This window comes from Monodelphis domestica, chromosome 1 (genome assembly GCF_027887165.1).
Source record: "Monodelphis domestica isolate mMonDom1 chromosome 1, mMonDom1.pri, whole genome shotgun sequence".
NCBI classification, from domain to species: Eukaryota; Metazoa; Chordata; class Mammalia; order Didelphimorphia; family Didelphidae; genus Monodelphis; species Monodelphis domestica.
This window is the reverse complement of record NC_077227.1, coordinates 513,883,124-513,903,394: the sequence shown is the minus strand read 5'-3', so window position 1 is coordinate 513,903,394 and position 20,271 is coordinate 513,883,124. Positions and strand designations below refer to the sequence as shown.

Genomic DNA, 20,271 nt, shown 5'->3' with positions numbered 1-20,271 from the left:
TTTTCTTGCTGTTGATATTTCTTCCTCAGTTCTTTCTCATTTCCTTCATCCTTGATGACACAAGGTCCCACTTGTTTTTTCAAATCCAAGTTGACCACTTGTTTGGAGGTCAAAACTGCACTTATGATGTCCATCTGACCTCAGCCTTAGAGGAGGAATCGTCTGTGGATTTCCTCCTATCATTAGCTAATTCTTTCTCTTTCCCTAGTCCCTTGACTTGGTCAGCAGTCCTAAACTATGCAATGTTCTCTGACCATATTCCTCTTGATTCCCCAGCATCAATTTACAAAGCTTTCCCTGCTCCAACCTTCTCTGGCTTTCAAAGGTGGAAGAATAGGGGCACATTCAAGGTGTTAGAACTTTTAGGAATTAGATCTGAATTAGATCATTTGGTATGGGGACTGCAAAAGAAGAGGACACAAAGCTCTTCCTCTCAGGAGTTTGTTTCCCAAGGTGAAAGAGAATAAATACATTCACAGATAACTTGTGTTAGTATACAAAGAATTATGGGGATGGTACCAGGAGCCTAAGACCTTCAGGAGCTTAGAGGAAGGAGAGAACACTTTGGATTGGGCTCTTGTGGGGCTCCTGAAAGGTTCTACATAACTATAAGGCTTTGCCCTAGATGGGATTCAGAGAAGTGGGGAGGAAAGTGGAACAGCTTTCCAACAAAAGCAAACCACAGGATGTGTTTGGGGGACAACGAGTTGAGCAATCTAGCTGCAGCCATGAAGGTTATGATGCAGAAGAAGTGAGTGATTAGGTGGGGAAGGTAGGTTAAGGCCACATTATATAATGGAGGTCCTTGAATGATAAAATAAAGGATTTGGACCTTATCCAGTTGGCAGTAAGTCTTTGAAGGTTTTTGAAGAAGGGAGTGATGAAAACACTATTTTAACAGGACAAAAAGGGGCAGTAGAGGTAGCCTGGATGGAATGATGTGCTTGGTTGGAGTCAAGAAGGCCTGAGTTCAAATTCCACTTTCCATGCTTTCTGAACTGATCGTTTCTTCTTCCTAAACCTATTCCTTTTCCTAATTTCCTTATTTCTTCTGAAAGTACCACCTCCATTCTCGTTACCTAGATACATAATCATAGTGTCATACACAATTCCTCACTCTCATCTCAAATATCTAAGGAGATGTCAAGTCTTGTTTTTCTGCGAAATACTGCTCACAAAAATTCCCCTTCTGCATCCTAACACAAAAATTACCCACGTTCAGTTCTCCAGCAGCACCTCTTGCCTACAATAGCCTTTTTTTCTTAATTTCTTTACATTTTATTTTTAAAACCTTTACCTTCCTCCTTAAAACCAATATTGAATATTGGTTCTTAGGCAGAAGAAGTGGTAAGGACTAGGCCCAGGGTTATACAGCTAGGAAGTATCTGAGATCAGATTTGAACACAGAACTTCCTGTCTCTAGGCCTGACTCTCAAAGCACTGAGCCACCTAGCTGCTCTCCTGCAGTAGCTTTCTAATAGATGGCACTGCTTTAAGTTTCTCTGAACTCTGATCTGTCTTCCTCACAACTGCCAATGTGATTTTACTAAAGCATAAATTGGACTGTATCACTTCTTCAAACTCTGATAGCTCACTTTTACCTCTAAGATAAAATAGAAACTCCTCTGTTTGGTATTAAACAGCCTTTACAGCCTGCCCTCAACCTACCTTTCCATACGTGCTTCCTTCCATGCCCACTAAAGTCCAGCCAGATTGTCCTTTTGATTGTTCCTCACACACAACATTCTTTTTCACTTCCAAACCTTTGCAGTAGCCGTCCACCATACTCAGAATGCACTTCCCTTCTTCCTTTCATCTGTTAGAATCACCATTTTCCTTCAAAATTTAGCTCTAAAACTGTCTTCTACACAAAGCATTTCCTGTCTTCTTCTCCCCCTCCTCTTTCTCCTCCTCCCCCTCCTTATCCTCCTCTTCCTCTTCCTCTTCCTCTTATCTTCTATCTTAGAAGCAAAACTAAGTATCAGTTTCAAAGCAGAATAGCAGTAAAGGCTAGGCAATTTGGCTTAAGTAACTTGCCCAAGGTCACACGGGCCTGGCTCTCTCTCTACCTAGTCACCTAAACCACTCTCTGCCAAGTCTTCTAATACTTAGTAATTTTTCAGTTGTGCCTGATTCCTCATGGCCCCATCTGGGATTTTCTTGGCAAAAATATTGAAGTGATTTACCATTTCCTTCTCCAACTCATTTTACAGGGGAGGAAACTGAGGCAAACAGGGTTAAATGGCTTGTCCAGGGTCACAAAGCTGATAAGTGTCTGAGAATGAATTTGAACTCAGATCTTTCTGATGCCACATCTGGTGCTTTATCCACTACACCACCTAACTGCTCATCTAATTCTTTCTCCTAAAAAAAACCCACCTCATTTATTTTATATATATGTATACATCTATATAGGTACATATTGTCTTTCCTTTTCTCTCCAATGACTATAAACTCCTTGAGGACAGGGACCATATCACTTTTATCTTTGTATCTACAGAGGTTTTCCCAGTATCTGGTAATAGGCACTTAATAATTCCTCATTGATTGATTGATTACTAACTTTGTGATCTTGGGCAAGTCATTAAACCTTTATGTGTCTCAGATAACTCCTTAAGACTTACCTACTGAGTTCTTTGCCTCGGTATAAGAAGTTTCCCATTCATGACAAAATCACAGAATCTCTTAAAAGGCAATATAATAGAGGGATAGGAGCACAGAACTTGGAGCCACAGGACCTGAGTTCAAGTCCTGCCTCCACCACTTACCACAAATTTTCTGAGACTTAGTTTCCTCATCTACAAAATTTAGTAAGGGTTTGCAGTGAGAGGTAACTTGGCAAGGTAGATAGGGAGCCAGTCTAGTCCCTAAGGCAGGAAGAACTAAATTCAAGTTGGACTCTGATGCCTACTGGCTGTAGCTATGAACAAGTCAATTTAACCTATCTATACTCCAAGGAACTGTTAGAGAAGTTGCCTCCTTGGTAACCTCCCCTAGATGAAATCACACATTAAAACGTGCATTGCCTACATCATGGGCCTCTTTAGAGGAAAACATTTGATAAAGTACTCCATATGCATGAGTTACTACTACTAATAAAGCCATTCAAGGGACAGGTAAGTGACTCTTTGAAATAGGATATCAGGTCCGAAGTTGGAAGGACCTGGATTCACATCTGTCCTCAGACACTTCCTAGCTGTGTGGTCCTGAGCAAGTCACTTAATCCCAACTGCCCAGCCCTTTACCCCTCTTTTGTCTTGGAACTGACACTTAGTATAAGGTTGCTTTGTTTTGTTTTGATTTTTATTTTAGCTTTGTCTGAGATCATGATGGCTACTTCTGCTTTTTAAAAAAATCTCAGTTGAAGCCCAATAGATTCTGCTTCATCCCCTTATCTTTACTCTGTGTGTGTCTACCTGCCTCAAATGTGTTTCTTATAAACATATCATAGGATTCTGGTTTTTAATCCATTCTGCTATCTTTTTGTGTTTTATGGGTGAGTTCATCCCATTTATATTCACAATTATGATTACCATCTGTGTATTCTTTTGTTTTCCTTTTATTACTGAATTTTCTCCTTTTACTCTGTCCCTTCATACAAGTGTTTTGCTTTTAACCATTCCCCCATTCCCCCTTCCCTTATATTACTCCCCTTCCCACCACTCCCTTTCTTATTCCCCTTCTACTTCTCTCTAGGTTAAGATAGGATTCTATACCCCATTGAATCTGGCTATTATTCCTTCTCTGAGACAATTCTAATGAAAGTAAGATTTAAGTATTGCTCATCACTACCCTCATCTTCCCCTCCACTGTAATAGTTTTTTTCTCCATGCCTCTATATGTGATATAATTTACCCCATTTCTCTCTCTCTCTTCTCTTTTCTTTTCTCTCATTTCTCTTAGTGCACTCCTTTTTTTTCAGTCCTTGATTTTTTTAATCATATTATACTATTAGCTTACTATCATACCCTCTGTCTATGAATACTCCTTCTAACTACTATGATAATGATAAAAATTTTAAGAGTTACAAAAATCATCTTTCATTTAGGAATATAAACAATTTGACCTTATTGAGTCCCTTAAATTTTTTCTCATTTTCCTTTTTATGCTTCTCTTGAATTTTGTATTTGGACATCAAAATTTCTGTTTAGATCTGGTTTTTCCTTAGAAATGTTTGGAAATCTTCTATTTTATTAAATGACTTAAATGACCCTATTTTCTTTAAGAGTTTTTAAAAAAATAATAATGCCATTCTGGATTCTTATAGCATTAATAATACTCCTTTGGCACTACCATGCAGATTGCCTTTTATAAAGTAATAACAGCAGTAATACCATGGAGGAGAGCCTAGATTGCTTAATGGCTAGAGGTCCAGCCTTGGAGTCTGAGAAAACCTGATTTCAAGATCCTATCACTGAAATCTACTGGCTTCATGATCAAGGGAGAGAATTTCTCCACAAAAGAATTTCATATCCAGTTGTCCCCCACTATATTGTGGTTCACTTATCAGGGTCTCACTGTATCAAGGGTTTATATATATATATATATATATAATACACACACACACATATATATATACACATATATACATATATATACATACATATATACATATATATATACATATATATGTAATTCTGTATTGTGGAGTCTTTGCTATATTACGGAATTTTGAGAATGGATACCATACTGTACACAATGGAAATGCAGTATGCCACTTGCACAAGTTTGCCAATGCAAGATTGTACATGGCACATTATTGGCAAATGGAATGAAAGGTGACCAACCACAGCACTGTGTTCTGTATCCTGGGCACTGATTGGCTCAGGGACTGTAGCATTGGTCTATTTGCTTTCCTGCTACTTTGTGGATTTTCACCTATCACTGAAGGTAGTTCCCATGATAGGTATTGATGAAATCCTAGATATAGACGGAGGGAGAAATGATGGAGGAGGCAAGGAAGGAGCTAGGAAATCTCTTAGATTGTTTCTGTAACAAGACCAGGCATGATGTGAAGAAGGCTGAGGCTCCCACTAAGGTGAAATAGAAATCAATCAACTGGGTAGGCTTTATGTGCTTATTAAATGGCAGGCACTATGCTAAGTGCTAGAGAATCAAAAACAAAACAGCCCCTTCCTTCAAGGAGCTTAATTTCTAAAGGGGGAGACACTATGTTTATAAATAGATGTAGCAAGATACCTAAAGTAACCTTAGAGGGCAAGGTACCAGGAACTGTGGAGATGAGGAAAGGGCTGCTGCAGAGACTCAAGGGATTCTACGTGGTAGAAATGAAGAGAAAGGGCCTTCTAGGCATTGGAGACATCTAGGACAAAGGCACAGAGATGGGAGATGAATTACTTTATGGGAAATAATAGAAAGGAAAGATTATAGTAAAGTCAACCAGTACTTATTAAACACTTTCTGTTTGCCAGGCACCATGAAGATGCAAAAACAATCCCTGCTCTTATGGAGCTCATTATATAATGGGGGAGAGAACATGAAAACAATTAGGTACAAAGAAAATCAGAATAAATTGGATATGTCAGAGGGAAGGCATTACAAACATTAAGAGGGATCAGAAATGGCTTCTTGAAGAAGATGGGATTTTAGTTGATGCTTGAAGGAAGCCAGAGGAGCCTAGAGGAGATGGAATAGAAGAGATAAAGAATTCCAGGCATGGGGACATACAGAGAAAATGGCTAGATTTGGGGGATGTGTATCTTGGTCAAGGACCATCAAGGAGCTTGGGGTCACTGGATCATTAAGTACATGTAGGGGAGTAAAGTTTAAGAATTGAAATGTGGGAGATGAGGGGCTGGGGAAGGACCAGGTTTTGAAGAGCTTTAAATGTCATACTGATAATATTACATATCTGACTCTGAAAGTGACAGGGAATGGCTAAAGTTTATTGAATGGTTAGATCTGCACTTGGGAAGATCTTTTGTTAACTGAGTAGAGGAATGGAGGGAGATCAACCAAAAGGCTATTATGGAGTCCAGATGTGAGATTATGAAGGCCTGTTCTAGGATGAGAGCAGGATCAGAGGAGTGGGATACATGAGAGATGTGACGAAGGTAGAATAATAGAGAAATTAGGACAAATTAAGGTCAGGGAAGATTGGAGAGAAGTGTCCTAAGCTGGATGGACAATGAGCCTGACCTATCCCAGCAGTTCTGATTCTTATAATTGTTTTCAGGATAATTTGGGTCAGTTCTACACAAAGAGTGAGCCCAAATCTAATGGTTCCTCTGAGCATGCTCATTATATGGTTATACATATATCTATATCTATATATTTATATATATATATGTATATACATATATACATATGTATATACATATATATATATATATATATATATATATATATATATAAGAATGAATTCCATAAGCAATTGTCAGACTTGGAGAGGTATGGGGACAAAGGCTGCCTCTTTAGAATGGTAGATTTAAAGGTAGAGCAATCTAGGTTCAAATCTCACCTTAGACACTTCCTAGCAAGGTGATCCTAGGCAAGTCATTTAATCTCTGCAATATACTCATTTGTAAAATAAGGGGGTTAAACATGTCCTTTCATGTTTTATGTCCTAAATCTATAATCCAATGATCCTTAAATTTCTCATATTGTATCTTCCCTGTTATTTACTACAATTCTCTGTTTGATCATATGTCTATGTGCATTATAGCCTCTCCCCACCCCCTATAAGGTTTTAGGACCAGAGATAGAGCAAAGATTGCCCTTTATTCATTTTCCCCCCTCAATGCAAAGGACAGTGCCTTTTATAAGCTTAAATCAAACCAAAGCTTGCAAAAAAACCACCACCTTTCTTGTAGCCTCCTTCCAATTGCCAGAACCCTACCTCACTCCAAATCATCTTGTATTTCTTTTTAATCTAGTCTGCCTTTATGTGTATTCATTTTCTCCCCCAGTAGAATGTAAGCTCTTTGAGGTCCGGGGTTGCTTAATTTTTGTATTTGTGTCCTTGACACACAGTAGGTGCTCAGTGAATGCATCCCATTAGGATTGACTCAGACTACCCTGAAAATTAGTATAAGATAATTAAAAATGTGGTGCAAAGTCAGGCCCATGGTCCATCAAGCCTGGAGGATACACAAGCAAAATGACATCTATCTTGTCCTTTATGACCTTACTTTGTCCTAATGTCGATGCTTCTACTGTCTTGGTTCAGCCCAGGATGGAGCGACAGGCTGCATGGTGCAGTGCGCGGCTGCAGACTGACTATTGAACTCTGCGGTCCCCGGGGAGGGCGCTCCTTAGCGCGGCATCCCTGTTGGGGTCCTCTCCGGACAATCCCTCCTTTCCCATCCTCCCCTCGACAGAGGCAGGGATTAGAGACCGTGCTCCTAGCTAGCAGCCTCCTTTAGCTAGGGCGTCAGTGGGGTGGAGGAGTCAAGGGGTGACGGATGCTCTGAATCTCTTTGGCTAGCCTCGCCTCCCAGCAGCTTCTTCTCCTGGCTGTAACACGATCTGGGGAGCCCTATGCCAAAGAAAAGGGGCTGTGAGAAGTGGCTGGGACTGGAGGAGCTGGGAGGGGAAAGAGTAGCTGGCCCTCTTCCAGTCTCTTCTGGGGGTTGGGCCATACTGCTTACGTGGACATGCGGCTGTTTCCTGAAACTAGAGTCAACCTGGAAAAATCTAGAGCTAGGGCTGGGGAGCTGATGGGCTTGTAGGGAGGAGGGGAGAGAAGCAAGAAGGTGGGGGCGAGCAGCGCTTGCACACATATACGTGTGTCTATCGCCAAGTATACAGATGTGGGTCTGCTGGTGTGCACGCTCCTGCATGCACCTCGGGTGCGTGTGTCTTTAATCACAGGGAAGCAGCTGGCTTGCTGCCAGGGTTCCCGGATGGCACCGAGCAGAGCCACTGCAGGGCCTCTCCATCTGCCTGATGGACCGGGGTGGGAGCCTTAAAGGCACAGCGTCACCCCGGGGGAGAGAGCTTTGAGAGAGCCCCTTCACTGGCAGGGAAAACGGGGCCGGGGGAGGGGGGGGGGGGCCTGGGCAGGAAGGCTGGGGTAGAAACTTAGGCTGGGAGGCCGGAGAAGGGGAAGGGGGGCGTGGCTGATGGAGAGCCTGGGAATCTGGAGAAGGCGATGGAAGGGAGGAGCCTCGGGAACGCCGGAGAAGCCTTCTACCCACCCCACCAGCCAGTATTCCTGATGGCTTTTCCGTGACTGTTAATTTCAGGCTTCTTCATGCCTGGTCATCCGGGCAGCTGGGGCCACAGACTAAAGCAGCCCCCGATTTTTCCCCCCTGATGCTTTAGCTCCTGCGTCATCCACTCCCCGAAGAGGCTGGGGGAAGGGCTTTTCCTTGGCCACACCCTCTAGCCTTGGTCCTGTTCCTTGGGTTCCACACTCAGCATCCTGTGGACCCTCCCAGAGGAGGTTTTCTTGGGAACAGAACCAAAGGAGTCCCCAGGCTGGCCTAGGGCTCGTAGAAGAAGCTGGCAGCGAGGCAGGAGGGGGGAGGGAAGCAGTCTACTTTGACTCTAGGGAATGGCATTGCCTGACTCTGACCTCTCACCACTTTCCCTGTGCATCTCTCCATCCTGGTTCCTATAGGAACTGCACACCAGTAGAGCTCATGATGACTCAGGTAGGCAACTTGGAGGGGTGGGGAGGCTGCGGAGGGTGGGTGGTGGTGGGAGCATGGAATGATGAGTGGGCTTGTTGCTGCTTTCCTCCTGCCACAGATTGGGGCCTTTGCCCCACAAATCCCAGGCTTCCACTGGGATTTCTATTCACTGTGCCCTTATTTCTAAACCTGATTTATTTATCTGCTGAGATGGAAACACAATCCCAGAAATGGAGGAGGAGTTAAGACTTTTATGAGCCCTTGAAGACTTAGTTAGCAAACAGTGGCTGGAAGAAACAGCTGCTGAGTACACAGGCGGATTGGGGTTGGGGGTGGAGGGGAGGCAGGGACAAGAAAGGAGGACTCTTGGGTACCAGCCACATAGAATGGATGGATGCTGGGAGTGTTTCTGTTGGCAGGGGATGGAAGGATAAGAACCTTCTGCCCTGGGTGAGATTGGCTCCTTGCAGTGGGCTGTACTGTGGGAACCTCTTAGCATCGCCACTCAGATTTCATTGCAGGGAAGGGGTTGAAAATTTCTGTTATAAAGCAGCCATGAAATCAGCCAGCTGGTCAGGGATTGAGAACACCTGAGAAATTTAGTTTGGCTTGACTGTTTGGGTTTTAGGCCAACAGATTTGTAAAACTTAGAGTGGATGGGTGGGGCCCAGGGTAAGGCTGGTGGTGTCTTTTGTCCAATGAACACTAGACACCAAAAGAAAAAAAATCAACGAGCAAACTGATATTTATTAATAGTTGAGGCAATAAACATTTATTAAGCACCTATACTATGCTAAGTTCTGGGGATGCAAAGAAAGGGAATAGACGGTTCTTATTCTCTAGAAGCTCAAGCTTGAAGGGGACATCAATCTACAAACAACTGTGTACAGGCAAGATATGGAAAGAATACATCAGAAATAATATTTTAAGTGCTTACTCAATGCTGGGGGTACAAAGAATCAATCCAAATCAACCCAACACGCATCTACTAACTATTTAAGATGTACCAAGGACTGTATTAAACTGGGGACCTAGAAGAAAAAATTAAACAATTAAGAAGCTTACATTCTGTCTGGGAAGGGGAAACATATTAAGTATATAAAGAATAGATCCAAAATAAATACAAGATAATTTGGAAAGAGAAGGCTGTATATGGGGGAAGGGGAGATAAATCCCTCCTTATAAAGGTTAGATTTCAGATTTTTCTGTTTGTTTTTTATTATGATTACCTGAAGGGGCAGCTAGGTAACACAGTGGATAGAGCCCCAGGCCTGGAAGCAAGAAGTCCTGGGTTCAAATTTGATCTGGGACACTTCCTAGCGGTATGACTCTGGGCAAGTCACTTAATCTCAACTGCCTAGCCCTTATCTCTCCTCTGCCTTAGAACTAATACTTAGAATTGAGTGTGTGTATACATACATAATTGCCTAAAAGTACATATTATGAGGGAAAGAATAATTTATAAATAGAGATCTGAGGGAAGGCCAGACTCCTCATTATATCTGCCATGCCTTCTAACATGAGAAGAATATTAAGTGAGGAAGAAAGAGACAGATGTGGAGAAAGGAGACAGTGCCAGGCTTAAGGGACAATGTGGATGGAAGTGTTGGAACCAAATATGGTAAAAGGTAAGAAAAAAAACAGAAGTTTCTTACATAGGACCATCATTTTGGATCTTTAAGGGACCTTAGAAGCCCTCTGGTCCTCTACAGAACCTGAGACCCTGTATAGTGAACTTACCCAGGGGTCACATTGGTAACAAATGACAGAGCTAGATTATGAACCTCAGTGTTCTTACTCAAGATGAAATACCTTCTGCATAATTCCACACTGGCTCGAGTCAATCAAACAGTTAGGAAGGAAGAAAAATGTTTTGGTGTTGGTAATGTTGGGGATGTGTATGAGGAAGGTTTTTCAAGCAGGGCTTTGCAATCTAGATGGAATAGTTCTGTAATCAGTCAACAAGCATTTCTTTTATTTATTTATTTATTTGTTTGTTTGTTTGTTTTTTGAGCCCTTACCTTCCTGTGTATTGGTTCCAAGGCAAAAGAGCAGTAAGGGCTAGGCAATGGGGGTTAAGTGACTTATCTAGGGGCACACAGCTAGGAAGTGTCTGAGACCAGATTGGAACCCAGGACCTCCCATCTCTGGGTCTGGCTTTCAATTCACTGAGCTACCCAGCTGTCCCCTCAACAAACATTTATTAAACATTGACTGTTGTGCCAGGGAGTTTTAAGTGCTAGAGGGGGAAAAAAGGCAAAACCAAAAACCCTGACTTCAAAGATGTCATACTCCAATGGGGAGACTATATGTAAATAACTATTCCTACAAGATATATACAATGCAAATGGAAGTTAATCTCTGAGGGAAGGCATTAGCTGTAGGTGAGGGAGATTAATAATGGCCTTTTGCTGGAGAATTGAAGAGGGAGAACATTCCAGACATTAGAGACAGCCAGTGAAAAGCCCAAGAAGGAAATGGGGCCCAGGATTTGAGAAAGAACAAGTAGTCTAGGGTTGCTGGATCATAGAATATATAGAAAAAAATAAAGTCGTAAGAAGATGGGAGAGCTAGGAAGGAGCCAGGTTGGGAAGGGTTTTTTAAAAGTCAAACAGAAGGGCATCTAGCTGGCTCAGTAGATTCTCGAGTGGAGAGGATCTGGTTTGAAATCCAGCTTCAGACATTTCCTAACTGTGACTCCAAGCAAATCAATTAACCCCATCTGCCTAATTCTTACCTCTCCTGCCTTGGAATTGATACTCAGTATTGATTCCAAGACAGAAAATAAGAGTTTTTAAAAAAAGTCAGAAGATTTTATAGTTTGATCCTAGAGGCACTCACTAGGGAGCCCCTGAAGTTAATTGAAGTGGGGAAGGGTAACATGATCAGACCTATACTTCAGAAAGATCACTAGAGTAAGCCTTGAAGGAAAAGGAAACATAAAGCATGTAGAATGGTGGCAATACAATTTCTCTCTTCACCAGCATGGCAGATTTTCTGTTGGTGATCATGAGAGGAAAGAAGGAATGGATGCTACCTGCCAGCTTTCCCCTTCTTTATTTCCTTAAATTTAGTCACACTAGTGGGAAGCTGGAAAAGCTAAAGTTGGTATCTATAGCTTCTTTTGACAACACCTACCATTAGTGCCATCTCCTTGGATGAACAGTCTCAACTTAAATTCCTCAGATCTGCCCTTTGATTCCTGATCTAAAGATGGTTAACCAAATTTGATCTTCCAGAGAAATACAGATTTGACCATGTCACTCCCCTACTTAGAAGCCCTCCATGGCTCCCTGATTGCCTCTAGGATAAAATTTCAAAGTTTAGGCTAAGCATTTAAAACCCTCCATGTGGCTACTCCATCTGACATCTACTTTTCTAATTTTATGTCCCTTCTGGCTCTGAAAGCTTTCTTCCTTCTAGCAGTTTGTTAGCTACTGCCCAAAGGGTACTTATAAGGGAGTTATGTTGGATTGCCTAGCAGCAGTGAGGGTCCAGTTGAGGTTGAGTAATATACATTTGTAGCAAATCCAGACAGAACATGTGTTTTTCTCCATGTGACTCATAGCATGTGAGTAGAAGTGAAGGCAACAAGTGGTGGGAGTGATCTTCTCTTTTGCCCCCTCTTTGCCTTTGCCTCAATGGTCCCCAAAGTCTGGATCACATTCCCTTTTCACCTCAACCTCTTAGAACCCCTAGTTTCCCCAGGACATGATTTCAACTTCTCCTTAAAATTATTTTCCAGATAATTAATGTTTTTTCCCCTTGGAATTACTTTGTATTTTTGTATCCATCTCCTTGTACATATGTTGTATTACCTCCAATAGAAAGTAAACTTTTTGAGGGCAGACTACAGATTTTGGCCTTGATGTCTCCAGCAGTGCTTAATAAATGTTCATTAAATGAATTGAGAAGGCAAAGAGTGCGGTTTCTATCAATCAATCAAAGATATTTGAGGAAATGAGTTTCATAAAATCCTTAGCGGGGTATGGGGAAGCCCCTGTCAGAGGAACATTTGGTAGCTATGGACTCTGAACATTCTTAGGGCCAATTGGAAAAGTTATCTCCAAACTTATGCTCAGGTTCAGCTTAATTATGGAAGCATTTATTGAGCACCTCCTCAGTTCTTGACACTGCACTAGTCTCTGGGGATACAGAGACCAAAAATTGAAACAGTTCATACCCTCAGAGCTCATATTTTATTAATGCACAACAATAGGTGCAAGCTAGAGAAAAACACAATAAATGCAAAATGATACAAAGAACTTTTTGGTGAGGGAGGCCCCTTGTTGGGGGAGGGGTGATCACAAAGAAGAGGTGGCACCTGGACTGAACCTTGTATGAAGCTAAGGATTCTAAAAGTCAGAGGCAGGAGGGAAGTAGTCCATTCCAGGCAAGGGGAGTCAGAGCCTGTATGGAGATAGAGAGAAGGGACTTGGAACGTTGTGGGTGAAGAACATCCTGTTTGTCCAGAACAGAGCACCAATGAGCCTTGGAAGATAGGTTGGAACCAGGTTTTGGAGAATTTTAAGTGCCAAACGGAGAAATTTGTATCTTAACCCCAGGGCAATAGGGAGTCACTAGTACTTCTTGAGCTAGAGAGTTACTAGATGATGTCAGTTGGGCAGCTGTGGAAGATGAATCAGGGACTGGAGCCAATGATATCGGGACATAGAGGTGACTTCTTCATGTTGACAGTCTCCTCCACCCTGCTCCCCTTAAAAGCTATACCTTGCTATGCCATTGAACAGATTCTGATTACACAATTGTGTGAATTCTGCCATTTCAAATAAATTGTCAGTTCCTAAGGCTGGGAGCCATTTTCTGATTCTTTTGTAACCCTCCTCCTGTCAGTCTTCCCCCTCCTCTCCCCACAGGCCATCATAGTGCTGGGTAAATGCTTAATAATGACTTCTCAGATGGTTGACTCAGCTGGGGCTCTGGGAAGCAGTGTGGGGGTCAGTGCCCTGCATCTGACTCCAGGCCGTTTTGAAGGCATTGTTGATTGAGGGAGTAAAGGGTGGCCTCAGAACCTGTCTTCATCCACGTTTGATTTGGTTTGGGCTCACCCGGCACTAGAGGATGGGCAAGGCAAGACAAGTTAAGCTAAGGGCTGGAGGTACAAAAAGAAAGCCCCTGCTCTCAAGGGGACACACTAATGGGGAAGGCAGCACATAAAAAGGGAGATAAAAAATGGATATAGTAGGTACCTCCCAGGGGACACGGTGGCCAAGTCCTGAGAGGTAGAAAACAGTAGGAAAGGAATAAAGGAGGACCGGCCTAAGCCAAATCCAAAATGGAGGTTCTGGAAGGAACTCACCAGTGGGAGTGGGGTCTGGAGAGAGAGTAGGATCTTCTCGAGTAAGGAAGCCCCAGGCATGAAAGAAAGCTCCAAGTTGAGAAGGTAACTGAGGCACAGAGTCCATGAAGAGTCTGAGGAGAGGGTCCAAAGCAGAGCCAAGAGAATAAAGCAAGGATGGCAAGGAAAATGGAGGAGCAAGGAGTCATAATAGGGGAGTGGGACATGGGTGCACAAGGCTAGTGGGTCTGAGGAGGAATGAGCCAGAAGGAGGGTGGTAGAGGTAGTGTGATGCTAAAGAAAGACTGGATAGAAGCTGAGTCTTTGGAATTTAGAGAAGGAGAATGAGGAGCATAGAAATCTGAGGGGGGGGGGGCTGTCAGAAAGCCAACTCTCCCAAGGCACCATGCCCATGGAGCTGGCAATCAACAGGAAATAAGTCCTTGAGGTGAGGGGAGCCACTGTGATGCACTGGGCAGGAAGTGACAAGAGAGCTATAAAAAGCAATCTTGTGTGTATGTATGTGTGTGGGGGAGCAGCATCGTGGGGCCCAGAAACCCAGCAGCTGCTTTGGCAGCCCCATGGGCCAGGGAGTGGCCAGAGGGAGCCAAAAGACCATATCGTGGCAAGAGAATGAAGAGTCTGACCCCGCTGTGATGCTTTCCAGTGGTGGAAGGATAGACCAGGTACACCCAGGTACAACATTGCCAAGGAAGTTGGCAAAGAGAGCACCTGTAAAAATGTTTTCCTATATCGGTGGCATCCGTGTATGAGCCTGTCTGTACTTGTCAGCCATGAGAGATGCCTGGGACAGCTGGTCACATTTTAGACGGATATATTTCACGTTTCAGGCTGTCTCGACATTCTGACCCACATGACCAGAGTGGGGCCTCCTGAGGTCAGAGGACAGACGTGACCCAAGGGGATTTCCCTTGCTGAAGCAAGCTGGAAAAACCTAGAACCACTGTAAAAGAAACAATAGAGCTTTGCTTTCTTGTCTAAGAAATAGGTTTTGCCCAACCTACCACCTCGGTGACACCTTCCACTCCTTGTACTACTCCTCAGCTTTGACTTTTTTCCACCTCCCCTACCCCAAACCTACTCAATAGTGTCTCAATCCTGTTCTCTTGAAGCCCTGTCAGGGGCCTGACTTTTATAGCTTTTCCATTTCTTTTCTGTGAAGGCTTCCCATTTTAACCTCATTCATTGAGGTCTGGTGGATGCCCATTTGGAGGAGGACTATGGAAGTCCATAAGAGACCAATGGAAAAGGGAGCTGCTGTGGCTTTTGGAACACAATCCTTTTTTTTCATTCTTGAATCTCCAAGCCTGAGTTTTCCTCCTTTGAGTTCCTTCTTGCCTTCAGTGATATGCCCATAGCTTTAGAGCTGGAAGGGACCTCAGAGGCCATCTAGTCTAGGTTCCTCTTTTTGCAAACAAGGAAACTGAGGCTTACATCATACTACAGGTAGTATCAGAGGCAGGATTTGAAACCCAGGTGCTCTGACATCATAGCCATGGTACATGATTATTCTTTAAAAACAAAACCAAAGAACTAAGCCTCCCTTCCTTTCCTTGTCTGTTAGTGCAGAGACATGGGCTGATCCCACTCTGATCAGGTGGAAGCCTTGACCTCTTCCACTTCTGACCAGGGCATTTTTTTGCCTCTCCTTATGCAACCTGGTGGCCTTCTCCTTCCTTTTGAACTCAGCTTAGACACCTGAGCAGTTTAGCCTGATGAGGTTTGGAGCCCTCAGGCTCAAGAAATCCACCCCCTTCAACCTCCCTTGTAGCAGGGATTCCAGGCATGTACTACCAGGCCCAGATCTCTCTCTATCTCCCTCCTTTCCTCCCTCCCTCTCCCTCTTCTTTTCCCTCTCCTCAGGGTTAAATGACTTCCTCATAATCAGGTGGATTTCAACTCAGGTCTTCACTGAGCCACTTAGCTGCTTCTATACTTCTCAATCCTATCAGCACTGAGTGTTCTGTTTGGGTTTTATTTTTGTAGCTATTAACTACAGACCCCAGATCATTCCCCTTTCTTCCTCAGAGAGTTCAATACCTGGCTGACAATTTTTCTTTCCACCTCAACTCCTACAGTCATACTAGGGGATTTCAATATACATGCTGATTCTCCTTCAAACTACCTAATTTATCTGCCTATTTATCTCCCATGAACTACTCCACTTCACCGGAGCCAAATATAAAGCTGATCATATCTTTGATCTTGCCATTACCGTTCAAGATTTTGAAATCCCCTTATCTGACCACAATCTGTTGGCTTTTCATCTCTTATTCTGCCTTTCTTTGCAAAACCCTCCACTTCAATCATACCAAGACCTCTAATCCCTTGACTCCTAAATTCTCTTCCAGATCATCTCCTCTTCAATAGTCACTCTTCTCCATCATGACATCTTGGTGAACCAATTCAGCTCTTGAATCTTAGCCCCCTTATCATATCACTAATTGTGCCCAGCCAAGACCCTTCCTTAGATCGATCCCACCACTTGTTTCCTTCACTTCTATTCACATACTACAGATCAACAATAGACAAAATCACATTTTATGTCTGGATTTGCTACAAATGTGTATTACACAACCTCAACTGGACCCTCATTGCTGCTAGGCAATCCAATATATAACTCCCTTATTTTTTTATTTTTAAATTTTTTCCATGGTTACATGATTTATGTTTTCCCCATCCCCTCATTCCTCCCCCCTCCCAGAATTGACAAGCAATTCCACTGGGTTATACCTACATATTATCACTCAAACCCATTTCCATATTATTAATTTGTGTAAAAGAGTAATCCTTAATTATTAATTTTTGTAAAAGAGTAATACCAAAACCCAAAATCACATATTCATATAAATAAGTGATAAATCATATATTTTCTGGATTTCTACTCTCACGGATCTTTCTCTAGATGTGGATAGCGTTCTTTCTCTTAAATCTCTCAGAATTGTCCTGGATCACTGCATTGCTTTTAGTAGCAAAGTCAATCACATTTGATTATACCACAATGTTATCTCTGTTTATAATGTTCTCCTGGTTCTGGTTATTTCACTGCATGTCAGCTCATGCAGGTCTTCCCAATAACTCCTTTATCAACCTACTGTCCTTCTCAACCTTTTTGACCCCCCTCCTCCTCTCGGCTGAGAACCTTTTCTTCACATTTTATTGAAAAAAAAAATAAGCAAAAAAAAATTAAAGCCATTTGCCATGAACTCTCTCTTTTTCCTCATCTTCTATTATTCAGGCACCATCTTCCAATTTTTCTACCTTCCCCACTATTTCACATGATAAAGTCATATACTTGGTACTCCTTACCAAAGCTGACCCCTCCGCCCCAAAGCAATGAATCCCACCACTCTAGAACATACCTCACACTGGATTATTACAATAGCCTACTGTGGTGGGTCTGCCTGCCTCAAGTCTCTCCCTACTCCAATCTGTCTTCCATTCAGCTACCAAAGGGATTTTTCTAAGCACAGGTTTGACCATGACATATCACACACAAAACAACAATAAACTCCAACAGCTTCCTATTGCCTCCAGGAGCCAATACAAAAATTTCAATTTGGCGTTAAAGATGATTCATAACCTAGCCTCCTTCTACCTTTCCATTCTTCTTATATCTTATTCCTCAACACATACTTTTTGAGCCAGTGACATTGGCTTCTTGGCTGTTCCATAAACAAGACACTCCCATCTCTCAGCTGTAGATGTTTTCTCTTGATATTCCCCTGTGCCTAGACTATTCTCCATCCCTTGCTCTGAATACTGACCTCCCTAGCTCCCTTTAAGACCCAACTAAAATCCTACTTTCTATAGGACTTTTCCCTAAGCCCTCTTAATTCTGATGCCTTCCTTTGATTAATCATCCCCTATTTATCCTGTACATAGCTTGTTGCTTATATATTTGTTTGCATGTGTTCTCCCCTACGAGATTGTTGGCTCCTCGAGGACAAAGACTATCTGCCTTTTCCCTCTTTTTGTATTCTCAGCATTTAGCACAATACCTAGCACATAGTAGGGATTTAATAAGTTTACTGATTGATTTTATTCCAATACATATCTATTTTCCAATGGTATCACCATTGGGCTGGTAGGAAAGAGAAGAAAGCTTAAAAAATTAGGATTTTATACTTTTTTTTTTAATAAATCTGTTATTCCCCTAATTGTAAGCTCTTTTCTCCTCTGGACTTTCACAGTATTCTCTTGTGGACCTGATATACTCTGTTATCATTATCTATTTCTTTGTATAAACCCTTATCTTCTGTATTAGAAGCAATACTAACTATCAATTCTAAGGCAGAAGAATAGTAAGGACTAGGCAATTGGGGAGAAATTACTTGCCCAGGGTCACACAGTTAGCAATTATATGAGGTCAGATTGGAACCAAGGTCTAGTGCTCTACCCACTGTGTTACCTAACGATCCCTATCATGACCTATTTACATTTTTGTTCCTTTCTCCTTCCTGATTGTAAACTACTGGAGGCAGGGAAATGTCTTATAGATTTTGAGATTACCTTCAAATTGGACCTTGCATCCTCCATAAATGTTTGTGGAATCAATGACTGATTCTTTTTTCCCATCTTTTCCTTTAGCTATTCACTTTCTCTAGCTCCAGATTAGACAGCAGTAATCAATCTGAAAATCTTAGCACTGGAACAGACTTTAGAGATGATCTAGTTGTGGTAAATTGTTTATCTTTCATGGGAACCAAGGTGGTCTAGTAGGAAAAAAAAACAAAAAAACTTTCTCTAGGCCTCAATTTTGCCATCTGTGAAATAAGGGATCTGAGGTCTCTGAGGCCTCTTCTCTCTCTTAACCCTGTGGTAGTTGAAATGATCTATTATTACCTATGTGTGTAAAGTCTTTTCTATTCTAACTCTTAAGATTCTGGAAAAGTCAGTTTTTGATGGTGGAGGTAATGGGAAAGCCCTAGACTTTTGTACTGTTTCCCAAGTCTCTTAGGCTCAAATGTCTCCCTCCCTCCAATTTATCTTATATATAGCATTGTCAAATCAGTCTTCTTAAAACAAAGCTGCTTTCTCTGCCCCCAAACCTTTAGTGGCTCCCTATTGCCAAGTGAATAAAAAGTTCAGATTTCTCAGCCCAGCATGCAAGGTTCTCAACAGCCTTATTTTTCCAACTTCTCATTACATTTCCCTTCTCTACAGCTTAGTTGAATAATTTGCATGTCAGCATGGCACGGTCCACAGGGTTGGGGATTCAGGGGCCACTTTCTAACTAGCAACTGTAGTAGAGAATGGAGAAGCCATCTTAATAGGTAGGTCATTATCATTACCAACCCTCTGCCTATACATATGATCTGGAGCTCTACGGGAAGAAGGGTCCTTCTCAACTTCTCAACATCCTCTCTTCTATTTGATTGAAGACAAAAATTTGTCAAGATAATTGTGGAGGGGCTGCCTTTTCAAAGCAGGTAGCACTAGGTCCCCTCTCATGTCCCTGTTGAGTTCTTTATAGTCTCCTTTGCTGCAGCAGCAGCAGCAGCTGTGGGGTGGGCCAGCCTCCCACAGGGTATGGGGTCTTGGAGGTGGGACGGTGTTGGCGGAATGATGGATGGGACACAGCTTTTGCATTCAACCTGCAGCACGGGTTTCACAGGATAAACTCCAAGCGCCTTGGCTGAGGCCCGGCTTTATTTTATACCCTCATGATCACACATCTACTTGGCACACAGTTTCATTCTCAACATACATGTTTCCATAGAACCTAACAACAGACAGGAAGCCTGGGGAGATAGTCAACAAAACATTGTTGCTATAGATGAATGACATAATCAGGGTGATCTAAAGGTTAGTTCTCCCTGACCTGGGAGTTGACCAGTTAGGAGGATCATTGTTGCTGTTGGTCAGCTTTCACAATCAATCACAGTTACTTAGGAGATGGGTAACAAAACATTTTGTAGCTAGGTACATGATTAGAGGACAATTTAATGACAGACTAGATTTGGGTTTTTTCTCAATTTACAAGTTTTATTTTTCTTGTGTTACTTTAAAGCACCTTGCAATGTTGCCTGGTTTCTGTCTGCAGTGGAGTGTGTCTTGAAGGTGATTGATGTTCTTGGCTTGTCTGGTTTGTAATGGGAGTAAATGTAACTCTGAAGTTACTGTAAAACTGAAGAGGGAAAGGAGGGGGTAATGATCTTTAGGTTTTAATTCTGTGAATGTAATCTTTTAGGGTAATAATCTGAGGGGATTAAAGTGGGATATATGTTTATTCTATAAGTCTTTGCTCTTATATAATTTCTTTTATATTGAAAAGAGAACAATAATCATTCATTAGTGAGGGAAGTTAAAGAGAGAGAAGTCACAGAAGGGGATCAGTGTGGGCCTCATTTT

At 42.3% G+C, this 20,271-nt stretch overlaps 1 protein-coding gene across 4 annotated transcripts in view; it reads left to right on the top strand.

Annotated features, from left to right (window-relative positions):
* Nucleotides 1-20,271, top strand: part of DNMT3A (DNA methyltransferase 3 alpha) — a 166,579-nt gene that overhangs the window by 67,692 nt on the left and 78,616 nt on the right. The window contains exons 1-2 of one of the 4 annotated variants that reach the window (XM_056813135.1): nucleotides 7,372-7,811; nucleotides 8,585-8,618. The exons of 2 other annotated variants lie outside the window; for them this stretch is intronic. In XM_056813135.1, coding sequence (XP_056669113.1) covers nucleotides 7,771-7,811; nucleotides 8,585-8,618 — 75 coding nt within the window. In that variant the 5' untranslated portion in view covers nucleotides 7,372-7,770. Of the gene's footprint in view, nucleotides 1-7,371; nucleotides 7,812-8,584; nucleotides 8,619-20,271 lie in introns of those variants that run through there. One more of the 4 variants, XM_016423812.2, reaches the window with a different exon arrangement.